General features: G+C 44.4%; 1 protein-coding gene across 11 annotated transcripts in view; it reads left to right on the forward strand.

Annotated features, from left to right (window-relative positions):
* Positions 1-13,798, forward strand: part of IQSEC2 (IQ motif and Sec7 domain ArfGEF 2) — a 394,948-nt gene extending 381,150 nt beyond the window's left edge. For 9 of the 11 annotated variants that reach the window (XM_068248403.1, XM_068248404.1, XM_068248412.1 and 6 more), the window contains 5 exons: positions 41-140; positions 1,330-1,491; positions 2,563-2,736; positions 6,957-7,006; positions 10,184-13,798. In XM_068248403.1, coding sequence (XP_068104504.1) covers positions 41-140; positions 1,330-1,491; positions 2,563-2,736; positions 6,957-7,006; positions 10,184-11,104 — 1,407 coding nt within the window. In that variant the 3' untranslated portion in view covers positions 11,105-13,798. The other 2 variants (XM_068248411.1, XM_068248410.1) reach the window with 2 other exon arrangements.
* The last annotated feature ends 1,055 nt before the right edge of the window (positions 13,799-14,853 follow it).

Raw genomic sequence — 14,853 nt, forward strand, 5'->3', positions numbered from 1 at the left:
GTATAGGGTTTAGCGTTACTAAAAGTCTGATACTTCACAGGTAACAAAGATTTTCCAAAAGAAGAAAATTTTAGTGACCTACAGCTTCCGGCAATCCTTTCCACTGGTGGACATGCAGATGCAGCTCTTCCAAAACTCATGTGAGTAACTTTGTCTGCCAACTAACCTTATAATGACTAGTTTTAGAGGTGGTCATCCTCTAGATATAAAGGTATTCCAGTGGCCAATGAATTCGGACACCATTTAGAATATGGCAACAGTATTACCTTGGAAAGCATCGTCCATGTGGTGCAGCTGGCACATTAGTTAGGCAACATTTGGTCTGTTCCAATTCCACTCCTCTCATTCATACACTACCAGCCTAAAGGTGCCCATATATCAGACGATGGGCATATCCGCCAAGAGACAGACCTCTCTCTGATGGGAGAGAGACCTGTTGCCTGTCCATACACCGCAGGCCGATTCCAGATTGATTTCAGCATGAAATCTCTCAGGAATCGGCCTTGTGGCGCCACATCTGCCACCCCTCCCTTCCGCACTGTCACCCCTAATTTAAAATAACCACAACACAACTGCTGGTGATGCACTGTTGTTACCCGGGGACTAATATCAAGGGGTATGCTCTGGGCCGAATGTATAAGAAGGGAACTTGTTTGAAAGAAGAGTTGTCTGGCACTATCAGCAATGGTGGAGCTTTTATTTATCAATTTTTTTTTTCAGCAGCTTTCTTGACTCCTGTTGCATGCAACAGGAGCCCGAAGTAAGCAAGGCTTTATGCCCATGCACGTAAAAAGTGGAAGTGCATAAACACCCCATAAAAACGTGCATGAGTAGCCCCGGGCCCGACAAAAGCAGGGCCCTTTCCGGTGTTCCCCGAAGGGAACCTCCCCCTTTGCCTTCGGCACAGGAAGCTTTTGGGTCCTCCAACACACGAAGGATAGGAGGACCCCCAACTGCCCAGTGGTTGCCCAAAGGGCCTGGGCCATGTGGCCACCCACATGGTCCGTGGCTCCCCCGTGAGGGAGCCGGGCGGGGACCGAAGTCCCCAGGGGACAAGTCCCCAGTGCCAGCAAGCTGAGGGTGATTGGACACTGCTGAAAACTTCCGTCAAGCAGGCCGGTTATCAACGGCCCCATAGCACATTGTACTGTGTTGAACAGAGTAACTGTGTCATTTCTTGATCTGATGATTGCAAGGGGATCAAAGAGAAGCAATCAATTGGTTTTTGAACTCGATTATCATTGACCTGTGCTTTGCTAGCTTACCTGTGTGTACACCAGTTTAAGCTGCACTTGAATTTTACCATAATTCATCTATTGCTATCCACAGATTACCAGCATGGGATCAAATTGCTCTCCGCTGCCCCTGGTGGCGAGAGGAAAGTCCTCATCATTTTCAATGCTCCAAGCCTTCAGGATCGGTTGAGATTCACCAGTGATTTGCGAGAATCCATTGCAGAAGTGCAAGAGATGGAGAAATACAGAGTGGAGTGTAAGTTCATCAGATGCTCTTTTGGCTGCTGCCAGCCAAATACTGTTTTTACATTTTGGATAAAGTAAGAAACTGATGCTCATGGTTCTGTTATGGGGTGCTATTTGGGCACTGTACCCTCTGTGTCAGAGGTCACTATGCAGGTGAGATAGTGACGTTAATTCGCTAGGCTGGTAGATGTGAACAGTTGTCTTTGTCCCTGTGTTGGCTACCACCTGGATAGAGACCCTGTGTATTGCCAGTGGGGTTGTGTAGGTGGGAGCCTAAAGCCAGCAGCAAATTAGGTTGAGGAAAGGAACTGAGCTGTGGAGTGGTAGTCAAGGAGTTGGAGTAATTTGGGGTACCTGTAGTCAGTTGGTTGTTTCATAAACTGAAGAGTCGGATGATTTTTGTACCAACTCCACAGCCCTGGTAAGTATTAGATGTCAGAGTCAAGGAGTCAGAGCAATTTTGGGTGCTCGGAGTCGGTGGTTTCATAAACTAAGGCGTTACATGGTTTTTCTACCGACTTCACAGCATTGGAAATGAACCACCACAAAAGTGGACAGTACGCAAATCAGGTAAGGTAATAGCAGTAGAGAGGACTAGATTAGCATTGGCAAGGTTTAGGAGCCTGGTGATAGATATTCTGAGTGAGCGCTTGGACCTGCAGCTAGGCACCAAAATTAAGCTTAGGAACAGGACTGAAATCTGCATACAGGCATCGCGTAGGACCAGACAGCTAGAAACATATGCTGTACATGATGGATGCACTGAGCAACCTCACACAAAACATTTAACAGTATGTTAAATATTCGTAAACCTCCTAAAACTCATAAAAATCACATGTAACTATACTAAGCCGCTTTGCCACAACATCTGATCAAACTCCAGTCAATACTGATCAAACTCCACTTGATACAGACATTGGCATTATTGATGCAAATCATCTCGGAATCTTTGGAACGGGAAGCCATACAGCAGTTATATGGCTATATGGCCTATATGGCTTTGTCTGTGACAGTTATGTAGTTATAGAGGAATGTTATCGTGGCCTTTGCATCAATCTATGCCTTCACTTGCTTCCTGCAGCGGAACTTGAAAAGCAGAAGGGAGTAATGCGTCCCAATACTTCCCCTGGCCCAGGCATGAAGGAAGCTGTGAATGGCACTTTGGGACGACCAAGCTTGGATGACACATATGCATTAGGAGAAGGACTCAAGAGAAGTGCACTGAGCAGCTCACTGAGGGATCTCTCTGATGTCGGTATGTATCATTTCATCTCCCTGAATCATATTTCACTCTATCAGACATGAACATGATCATCTCCATAACTAATTTATCTCTATAGATTTATATAGGTATGTAGTTCTGTTTCCTGAAACAGTTGAAAAGGAGATTCATCCTGTTGAAAATAGTGCCTGCTACGGTTTACATAGTGGGCACCTTTTTCAACAGGACGCATAGAGTAAGTATCAGCAGGAAAGGGGGGGAGTGGGTGATGACGTTTAATGCCCACAAAGGGGTGCTTAGAGAGGAACTCCAGCCTAAACAAACATACTGTCATTAAGTTACATTAGTTATGTTAATTAAAATAGATATGTAATATAATCTCTTACCCACCCTGTTTAGAAAGGACAGGCAAATGTTTGTGATTTCATGGGGGCAGCCATCTTTTTGGTTGAAAGGAGGTGACAGGGAGCATGAGGCACAGTTCCAACTGTCCTGTGTCCTTATCACCCCTCCCAGTTGCTAGGCAATGAGAACAACATTAGAAATCCCATCATGCTTTGCACAGCATCAGGGGAAAAATGCCCGGGCAGTTTTCTTTGATGGGGTAGAGCTTAGCTTCTGTGTAGCAAAAAATTAGGCTTGGGTAAGAAAAACAAAGTTCTAATGCTGTGAAACTGTTAACCACTTCACCACTGAGGGGTTTTACCCCCTGAGCACCAGAGCAATTTTCACCTTTCAGCACTTCTTTCATTCATTCGTCTATAACTTTATCATTACTTATCGCAATGAAATGAACTATATCTTGTTTTTTCCGCCACCAATTAGGCTTTCTTTAGGTAGGACATTATGCCAAGAATTATTTTTTTCTAAATGTGTTTTAATGGGAAAATAGGAAAAATGTGGGGGAAAAAATAATTATTTTTCAGTTTTCGGCCATTATAGTTTTTAAATAATGCATGCTACTGTAATTAAAACCCATGAAATTTATTTGCCCTTTTGTCCCGGTTATAAAACCATTTAAATTATGTCCCTATCACAATGTTTGGCGCCAATATTTTATTTGGAAATAAAGGTGCATTTTTTTCAGTTTTGCGTCCATCCCTAATTACAAGCCCATAGTTTATAAAGTAACAGTGTTATACCCTCTTGACATAAATATTTAAAAAGTTCAGTCCCTAAGGTAACTATTTATGTATTTTTTTTAATTGTAAATTTTTGAATTTTTTTTTAATTACAAAAATTAAGGTAAGGTAATGAGTTAATTTTTTGTGTAAAAGTCATTTATTTGTATGTGAAAAATGTGTAGGGTGTAGTTTACTATTTGGCCACAAGATGGCCACAGTAACTTTTTGTTTTAATGCGACCTCCAAGCGTCCTTCCGGAAGCTTGGAGGAAGTATAAGGAGGCTGGACACATGAGTTTTTTTCACAATGATCGCGCTGCCCATCGGAGAGCAGCGGATCATTGCGGGGCTTAGATCAACGAACGGGAATGGATTTTCCCGTTGATTGATCTCCGGGCGGGCGGGCGGCAGCGTGTTTACTAGCGGCGGGCGGCGTGTTTACGAGCTGGAGCGCGGACAGCGTCGAGAACGCGGAAAGTACGGATTTCTCCGTCCCTGGGGGTTAAAGGATGGAAAAAGGGACGGAGAAATCCGTACGGGCGGGGGTAAAGTGGTTAAAGAAACACCAAGCCTTTTCAGTGCTGCTGAGTAGATTTTTAGTCTGGAGGTTTACTTTAAGGTTGGGAGGGGGGGGGGGGGGGCAGAGTTAAGGTTAGCCACCAGCAGGGGGGTGGGGGTTAAGGTTAGGCAATACGCCATGGTGGGGGGGAGTTTGTGTCTGTGCGAGTGTAGGGAGAGGTTAGGTCATAGTGAAATATTACCAATATTTTACTATACGAATGAAGTAGCAGAATAACTATAAATTTAGCATTATTCTACTATTGGCTATTTCTTGTGCCCTTTTCACCGGGCACCTTAATCAAATGTACGCCTGTTTGCCATTCGCAGAACAAGAATATGATTTAGCTATAATAGAATGAGGGGCAGGACCCGGGCTGTGTATGTGAGGGTTAACTCACCACCTCTCTTTAAATGTGCTCCATGCTGCATTCATCTTTCACTTCCGCCTCCTGAACTGGAACTCTCTCTCTGAAGGCGGAAGTGTAAGGAGATGGAACACGGCATGGAGTGTATCAGAAGGGAGGTGGCGGCTTTGGTGAGTTGCACCAAAAAATTTGGAGCATGTTGCACATTGTGAGGAATGCTGTAAAGATTTTTTTTATTATTATTATTTTTTAGAAAGCCTGTGGCTGGATAGGGTACTGGTTTAGGCCACGCTTCTGGCTAATAGTCACCAATAGCAGTGGGTTTGATAGTAGGCTTCGGTGGATTGTGGGCAGGAAACCTGCTAGTTGAAGCAATGTGGGTCACATAACCACACTGTAATAGAGGTATAATGTAAGGAGAATATTTTTCTTTAAAGCCTGTGACTGGGCAGGGTGCTGGTTTAGGCCATGCCTCTGACATTTAGTAAGGAGTCTTGGGCAAGACTCCTTAACACTACATTGAGTGCCCCCTAGTTACTGCAGTTCTCAAGCACTTTTCCGACAGGAGGAAAGGACTATACAAATGTTAGCATTAAAATTATTTTATATTGGGGTGGGGATCCAACGTAGATTTTAAAGCGGGACGTGCTAATTTGAGAGCGCATGTAATGGAATAAAAAAAATACTTCAGGGAGCATTTTATAGCGGTAGTAGAATATCAGTAAAATTACCAATATTATACAACCTAATTGATATAGAGAAATATCATTTCACTTTGACCTAACTCCTCCCTACTCTCTCAACCCCCCCATGGGCAGTTGACAACCCAACCCCTGGGCAATTAATAACCCCCGCTCCCCGCGACAAAAAATGGGCATGCACTAAATAGCAGGCGCCGGGGCTCCCCGATGAGGGGAATTGCAGCTACTAATAGCGGATGAATTTGCACGACCGCTATTGGTAACCGCTGTTCCCATGGCGGGGCGGACTCGGTGCCCACTATTTAGTGCATGCCCGTTTTGGTTGCACTACAATTAGCTGCTTTGAGGAGGCAAGGAGGTGTAAATGTTGTAGTTGGAGAACCTGGAAATCCTGTAAAATACAACTAATTAGTTGTAAATCAAGGTGGGGGCCTCAGATAAAAAGCAGAATGTGAGCATCTGTCCATTGGCTTGCCATGTGCCTGAAAGCTTCACACATAATAATTAATAATTAATTGCAGTATTTGTATAGCGCCTTTCTCCTGTCGGAATCAAAGTGCTTGCGAGGCAGCCACTAGAGCGCACTCAGTAGTCAGTAGCAGTGTTAAGGAGACTTGCCCAAGAAACTCCTTACTGAAATAGGTGCTGGCTTACTGAATAGGCAGAGCCGAGATTTGAACCCAGGTCTCCTGTGTCAGAGGCAGAGCCCTTAACCATTACACTATCCAGCCACTGCATATGAGGAATCTCCTTCTCTTTGAAGCTAATGTATGCAGTAGCTCAGAGATAAGTGAAGAAGGAGTTAATGCACAGCAGGCAGAGGGGAATAAAGTCAGATTTGAATGAATTTCTCGAGCTGGCCCTGGGAACGAGGGATACAGCCAATCCTGCCAGCTAAGCAGAACTCAAGCTCACATTTCCTTTTCAGCTGTAGCCGCGTTATTTTTTTTTTCTCCTTTTTTCTTGAAAGAGCGTAATAATAGGACCGGTTGAACATATTTGACAGTGCTGATATTGTGATTTTTGTGCTTGATAAATAATCCATGCTAACACAAGCCAAATGGGTAGTAGTGAGCTGAATTTCCCCAGTGGTGGAATCCTTTATGCACATCCTGTAGTGTTTTGCTGCCACCTTGTGGAAATGCTGCAGCGACTGCAGGCTGTTCTTAGATTGCGTGGGAGGATGCAGAAGACTTGCAGTACAGCAGGGAGTTGCTCAACAGCTTGCAGCCTCTTGGGGTGTGAAGTTGCTCTGTATCCAGGCAGCATGTCTTGTATTCTCTATGTTCCATATTTCTCACTGTGTTCTACATTTGTCTACCTTCTACCTGGTCTTTCCTCAATCCCATGCGCATGCATCTGTCCTCACCCAAATCTATTAGTTAGTCACGCCTTGTTTTCCCTACGGCATTTCCTTCTCATCCAACATTTTGCCCATCATATCCGCTTTTTTCTACTTCCTCTTGCCCCTTAATGCTTGCTTATTACTAACTTGGTGCTTAGGTAAGAGAGGGAGGCGTAACAGCGCTGGATCTCTGGACAGCACCATTGAAGTAAGTGGTGATTCTGAGCTGCATGCTTCTGCTGTAATGTGTGTCTTGGAGGTCTCCCTCCTGCGTTAGTAGTTCTGCAGTGTTGTGGGGAATAGAGGGATAGTTGCTAATGTCCTTTTTTTAGACTGATTAAAGGGCCACATCACCAGTAACTGATATCTTAGTATTGGGTAGTTGAACCCCGTGTACCAGCTTTATAGTGGCAGGTGTAGGTCTGAACAGGAGTTCCTAACTCCTCCCACCTTTCTGGATTTTTTTTAGTTTTTCTTGATATATTGTCGTTGATCAAAGATAGCCCATAAGATGCAAATCATTTTGACTTGCCTTAAAATTTTCTGCAACTTGTATGCAGCTTAAAGGATACCCGAAGTGACATGATGAGATAGACTTGTGTATGTATAGTGCCTAGCACACAAATAACTATGCTGTGCTCCTTTTTTTCTTTCTCTGCCTGAAAAAGTTAAATATCAGGTATGTAAGTGGCCGACTCAGTCCTGACTCAGACCTGACTCAGACAGGAAGTGACTACTGTTTGACCTTCACTGATAAGAAATTCCAACTATAAAACACTTTCCTAGCAGAAAATGGCTTTTGAGAGCAAGAAAGAGGTAAAGAATGGGAATATCTTATCAGTGAGGACCACACTGTAGTCACTTCCTGTCTGAGTCAGGACTGAGTCAGCCACTTACATACCTGATATTTAACTCTCTCAGGCAGAGAAAGAAAAAAGAAACCGCATAGTTATGAGTGTGCCAGGCACTGTTCAGTACATACACATGTCTCATCATGTCACTTTGGGTATCCTTTAAAGCATACCTGAAGTGACCTAAAAAATAGATGCCTTGTTAGATGGAAGCCTCTGAATAGTTTTGAGACTTCCTCGATCGTCTGGGAGAGCAGTGGCAGAGTTCCTGAGAAATTAAGAAACATATGCACATAGTTCAAAGACCATGGAACACCAACAGTATAGAAAACTATGACTATGAGGGTGTTTACCATAGAGAGCACAGAGTCTAGATCTTCCCACCATGGGAACTCATCGACTATTACAGATGATGAGCTCATTGAAAATGTTTCCAAAGTGATGCAAATTTATTATCAGTTTATAAATTGATTATAATGGAACTGATCAGATTTAGTTTCTACCAATATGGATCGAATCAGTTTGTCAGCATAAAAATTTCAACAAAATTTGCAGTGAGCATTGATCCTCTTTGAGTCATATAATATTGTTTTATGCTGAACTTTAATGACCCACTCTAAAATCCTGGGGTCATGTCTTCCTACTAGAGATTTATATCCATGATAGGCTTTTAGCCACCAGGAAGGTATGGCTTCAACTGACAGAAATAGTCCCATTTCAAAATGAATGGGGATAAGCAGACAACTGTAAGTCGCTAAGGAGGAAGTAAGGATCTGGGAACTGAAGTACCAATTATTTTTATTTTTAATTCTGCAAAAACGTAAGATTGATAAAGTTAGAGCATTTAATGGACGCATCCGAGCTCCTAAAAAAAAAAAAAAAAAAAAAAAAGCTTTTCTTACCAGGGGCTTGCTCCCGACCCTAACAGCCACTATGTCCCTTGCCGCAGCTCCGGGGTCCCGGGATCTCCTTCATTTCAAATGCTGACCTCACCAGGTCTGCATCTACTGCACCTTCACGAGAGGCAGTCACGCTAATGTCCTCGGCTAGGGCGCTCCAGACCACGTGAGCGTGATTGACAGCGGCGCTCGGGCAGGCACAGTAGAGGCCGATCTGGCGAGGTCGCCTTTTGAAACAGATAGTATCCCAGGACCCCGGAGCTGCGGCGAGGGACATATCAGCTGCCAGGGGCTGGAGAAAGCCCCGGGTAAGTAAAACTCATTTTTTTAGGCGTTTGGATGTTTCCTTTAAGAAAAAAAAAATCTAATGTTCGACTCATTAGTTATATCACCTCTCTGAATTGCAATTATAATATTCCCCTCCAGACATCACTAGGAGTACCTAGTACGGAGTTAAGGTACACTCATCAATTTTCCTTGAATATTCGATTCATCTGTTGGGAATAGATTGCCCAACATCAAATAGATTGATTGAATTTTTAGCCATTTTGATCAAAAATCGATCGCTTTTACAGTATGGAAAATTTAGGTCAATTGGGGCGGTGCAAGAGCATTGGTGGATCGATGACCTATAGCTTTGCCCTGCATCGAACAGTGCAACACTATGGTTTGATCGATTTTCAATCGATTTCCTGCTGGAATCTATTGCAGATTGTAGTGCAATGTGTGGTTCCTTCTGAATCGATACATTCTAAGAAGGAATTGATTGTTTTGGAACATTGGGGGGAATATATTTGTGTATGGGCAGCTTTAGAATTCAGAATGTGATGTAACTCCTCCCCTTAAAGGACTTCTGAGGCCACAAAAGAAATGTAGTTTTACTTACCTGGGGCTACTGCGCAGTACACTACCCGAAGACGTGGGTGCGCATGTACAGAAGATGTGACCCATTGGGAGTCGGCGATCCTTAGAGGCTTACCCACGGGACCCCGGAGAGGACCAGAGCTACTATGAGGGACTCCTAGGGGCTGGAAGAAGCCCCGGCTAAGTAAAACTAAATGTATTTTGTGGCCTCAGAAGTCTTTTAAATGCAGATTCATAAAGAGTGGAAGGATGAGTGGGTTGCAAAGGGAGCACAAGGAGACACAGAATGGGTTGGGTGGCCTAGATTGTGGCTATAGGGGACGCAGATACTGAGATTGCAGTGACAGGAGCATGTGACTGGACTTGGCAGGGATATGATGGAAGCACCTGGGAACAGGTGCCTTTCCGTAGTGGCAACTCTAGGTCAGTGATAGGCAAACTTGGCTCTTCAGCTGTTAAGGAACTACAAGTCCCACAATGCATTTGCCTTAATAAACCATGATTGTGGCTGTCAGACTCCTGCAATGCAATATGGGACTTGTAGTTCCTTAGCAGCTGTAGAGCCAAGTTTGCCTGTTACTGCTCTAGGCAATAACCTCCAAAAATGGCTCCTGTAGGAATTCAAACCACTAACAGTACATGCATCATTAAAATATCAGATTTGGGTGGTCTGGCCCTCTAATCTAGGGAGGGCTGGGCTATATGTGCATGCATGCTGCTATAATAGGCAATAATATTAGATGCTAACGTATATCCTTTTCTTTCCCACAGGGATCTATCATTAGCAGCCCTCGCCCTCATCAGCGACTTCCTGCTCCGCCACCACCTCCTCCAGAGGAGTACAAGGCTCCCAGGCCAGTGTCCAACTCTTCCTCTTTCCTGGGCTCTCTGTTCGGAAGTAAAAGAGGGAAGGGACCCTTCCAAAACTTGCCCCCAACCTCTCTGCCACCTCATCCTCTTTCTCCACCAGGAATGGATGGACCTTCAAAACTCCAGGCTCTGCATGCCCAGTACTGCCACAACCAGGGGATACTAGCTCAGCCTCCGCCACCCTATCACTCTCAGCCGCCATCTTCTGCGCCACCCCTGCCTCCTCAACCGCCATCTCATCGCTACCATGTGCCACCATCCTCAGCTCAGTTCACACTGCAACGTCCAAACCAACAGAAGAGACCACCTGCAGGAGGACCACCCATGACCCCCAGCTCTCCTCACCCACAGTACACCTTGCATGGCAGACACACGACAAACCAACCCCAGTCCCCCTTACCCATGTATAGTTCCGTGCCCCAGCATGCCATGACTCATACCTACCCACAGCATGTTCATCAGGCCCAGCACTCCATGCAAAAGCAACCACCCAAGCACTTTGTTTTTAGCCATCATCCTTCTCAAATGCCCCCTCCGCAGCAGCGCCTTCCGCCATCTCAGTATAATCCACAACATCCAATGCAGCATGGCCAGCTCAACCAGTCCCCTTGCTCACCATTATCTCCAATTCCCCCACATCCCTCTTATCCACCTCTTCCTCCACCATCTCCACATACACCTCACACTCCGCTTACACCCCACTCCCCGCTGCCTCCAACATCTCCTCTGCCCCAGCATGCTTCCCACCACCCTATGGGGACAAACACATCTCAAGGCAATCCAAAACAAAAGCCAACAAACAGAATCAGTACGGTAGTGTGAGAAGCTGGCAGCACACCTGTTTACAGCAAGGGGAAGACATGTTCAGAAGGTGCAGGATCTGAAATGGGGAGCAGCATGCACACTGGGGACTGGATGTGCGGTCCCCGTTGTTCCTTCCTCCGCTACATCAGCACTTACTGGGACAGAGCCGCATCTAGCGATACATGCGTTGGGACTTTGTGAAGAAGAGACAGAGAGACAGTTCTTCAGCCCTGGCTTAATCGCCACCCTTCCATTTAATCCTCTGCACAGGAAAAGTTTTGTTTTTTTATTGGGTTGTTTCTCTGTTACAAGTCTGCTGGCTTATCCAGACAAGAGGGCCTGGGGGGGACACTGATTGATCAACTGGGGTGGGTTGGGAGTTAAAAATGCAGACCTATTTGCCTAGTTTTGGTAAGGATTGCTGTTCCGGTGATTGTCTTGATATTTTGTGAGTACACTAATGCACCAGCAAGGTGCAGGCATGTGTGACGAGAGAATGTCTGTCTATTTAGAGAGATAATGAGCTTACTGAGTCCGTTCTGACTCTGCTGCTACTCTGAATGGGGCATGTGAATGGGCTGGCGACTGGCTGTGAGAGCAGAGTACTCTAGCCTGGGTTCTGGAATGCCAGGAGAAAGAAAGCCCCACTGACCATGATTGGGATGGTTGTCATATCTTACCAGTGCCATTTACACATTGGGTCAAAGGGGACCCCGAATCGTAACTCATGGACTTATATTATACACTCCACTCTGAATATGTGCAGAACAGGGTATAAACCACTAAATGTTGCAGGAAACTGACCCCATTCAATAGCATTAGCAGTGTACATAGTCAAATAGACTGCCTGTGCTCCCCTCTCCCCATCCCCCTTCCCTATTACTGCACAACTATTAAGCAGGCACTGCTTTCTCAACAGAACTGCATACAGAGAACTATATATGAAAATGAAGAGATGTCTATATTAATATATAAATATATATAAAAAATATATATAAAATGTACAATCCTTTGTACGAGGTAGAATGTCTGCTTCGATCATATAATATTTACGAGGTCTTCTATGAAGTGAAGAGCATCATCGGGCAAAATAAACCAGCAAAACGGCTAAAAAGAGGCTTAGCGGAGCTGTTCAGGAAAAGGGGGTCGGCCATTGTGTTCCTCAGGCTTCAGTGATGTCATGACTTCCCAATGAACTGACTGGCGCTGCTTACACAATGCCTGTCTCCCACAGGTTCAGGCAGCAGATTCACCTTTTAAATCTTCCATTGCCTACAAGGTATAACCGAAACGTAAAGCAGGGTACACATGTATGCTTGTAAGCCAAAATGCATGGTAGGTATAGCTTTGCACTGGACCTCTAATGAATAAAAAAGGAATGCAAAAAAAATATATATACATAGATAAAAGGTGCCTGCGCATTGCTCTGTGATCTTTGTACCAGATCACTGAATGACTGGACCTCTTTAAAGTTAAAGGGATTTTTAGCTCTTTATTCACCAAAAGCAATGCAACAAATTGCACCTTGTACTAATTATATTTCGTTTTAATTTATGCTAAACGCCAGAACAACCCCTCATTCATGTTCGTTTTGTTAAGTGACTTTTGTTTGTAATTTTTGCCAAAATTTAGCATCACTAATCTATCACGAACTACTTTAAAGCTGAACTCCATGTTGCCAGATAAATACAAAGATGAAATGCCATATATGGGAAATGTTTGATCTGCCAAAGGGTTCTTAGTTCAGATCCAGCTGGGCTTTTATTCCAGTAGTCCAGCCTCATAATTAGCTTTCTGCCCACACTTAACTCTACAGTTCAGAAACTTAGTCTGATGGAACAGTTTGGTGTTGGAAAAAAGCAGTCGATAGCGCAGCACTCACTGACCTGCAGCCTGAGTGGAATGGATGAAAAATGCTCTCACCTCTCTTCTGGTCGGCTGTGTGATGCATGTGGGCGTGAATGAGGTCCCAACAGATTATGGTGTAGAGCAAGAAACAAGCCGGGCACTGCGCATGTTACTTCAGCCTCTTTCAGACGAAAGACTAAACGGCATGTTAAATGTGCCATTTAGCTGCCAATTGCTGTGGTCAAGCGACCTTCAATTGTAAAATAATGCAACTGATTGGGAGCATTAGTAACCGCTATCGAGTCAGCGTGTGGTTACCGCTGGGTAAAAAAAGTGCAGTATGTAGAGTCCAGGTCTTGCTCCTGCCGGTTCGAATGCAGGTGCACATGCAAGAGCCCTTCAAACCGTGTATGTGAACGGACTGCATGTGACCAATAGTCTCTGGACGTTAACTGGCCATTGTGACAGGTCTGTTTGTGCACATTTGAACTGCCCTCCTCACTCCTCCTTCCTACCACCAATGGTTTCTGTGACCCTATTGCTGCATTAGCATTTGTTGGATGTTATATTTTTCAGTACACAGTTTGAGGTAACGTGAGATCGTACCTGTTTTTTTTCTTGCTCTTCACTATACAGTATGGTTAAAGCCCCTCCTCCTAGCTACTGATTGGACATTATGAAGAAGTCACATAGTGCAGAGTACTCCAGTATGCTCTTCACAACTCATCCTTTTAGCTAGATGGGTCTGCACAGGGCAGTAGAGCCTGATTGACTTATAGTGCATCTCGTATGGATTTCCATATGTATGTAACTGTTCTTTAAGTATATAAATTAATTATATAAATTAAATGTTGATTGCTTTTATATTTGCCTGGAGTTCAGCTTTAAATTGAGCCCGATTGTACCAGGGGATTTTATGTACGTCCAGCTTTAAAACCAGGTTTTGGATTGAGGGAAGTGTTGGTGATCCCATAATCTCTTTCCTGGTATGTAGGGTTGAAGGAAGAATGCCATAATGTTGCTCCCAACGAGTGTAAAAGTAATACGATTGGACCTTCCACTAGGCAGGATCTCTCTTGGGGTTGGTCTAACCTCTTGTTATCTACTAGAGTTTCTCAGCCTGTACCAGTGCTGATATTTGACAATGGCGTGGAATCCCTGGGATTCCCCAACCAATCAGATCACATAATGCCAGTGTTAATAATGGGCCCGTATATGTGAACCAGTGGGTAGGCAGATCCCTGCACAGAGCTTCCACATTTAGGATTGACAGAGTAGGGTGGTGAATTGGTCAAAGGTTCAGATTACTAATTACACCCCTCACTGTTCACCCATCACCAGCTTGAAAATCCACAGAAGCAAGCCTAATGCTGCAGATCAGGTTGATGCATTGGATATCTGGGTAAATTAAACAAATCCCCTCAACTATACCAGTAGGATGCTGCAATAAGTAGAATATGTTCTCATGCTCTACCCATTTATTGGGATCAACAGGGTTTCTTTGAGTACCTCTGATGGTTTATGGTTCCCTCCTCAGGAAGAGTGAGCTTACATTTTTCTGTAACAGAAGGCCAGTACTGGTTGGCTCCTTTATACCCTTCTGGGAAAAGAACAAATTTCATCCAAGAAAAAGATTCAAAGCATAACTAGGAATCAGCTAAGTTTTTAACAGGACTCCAACTTACATTCCTCTTTATCCAGAACAGCTTAGGAGAGCACCTTCAATGATTCCTTCCCCACCCAGCTCTGAGCGTATGGAGCTCCATGCAGCTATGTGACCTGTGAAGTTACCGTTTAGACCATAAGGAACATATCTGAGGCCCGTTTGGAAGACGACAAATGAAGTTGATCCATTCCACATTTCTTCCTGGAGGGAAATGTATATAGTGCTACCAGAGATTCCCTCTAGGCAGTAGTCC

This window comes from Hyperolius riggenbachi, chromosome 8 (genome assembly GCF_040937935.1).
Source record: "Hyperolius riggenbachi isolate aHypRig1 chromosome 8, aHypRig1.pri, whole genome shotgun sequence".
In the NCBI taxonomy this organism is placed as follows: domain Eukaryota; kingdom Metazoa; phylum Chordata; class Amphibia; order Anura; family Hyperoliidae; genus Hyperolius; species Hyperolius riggenbachi.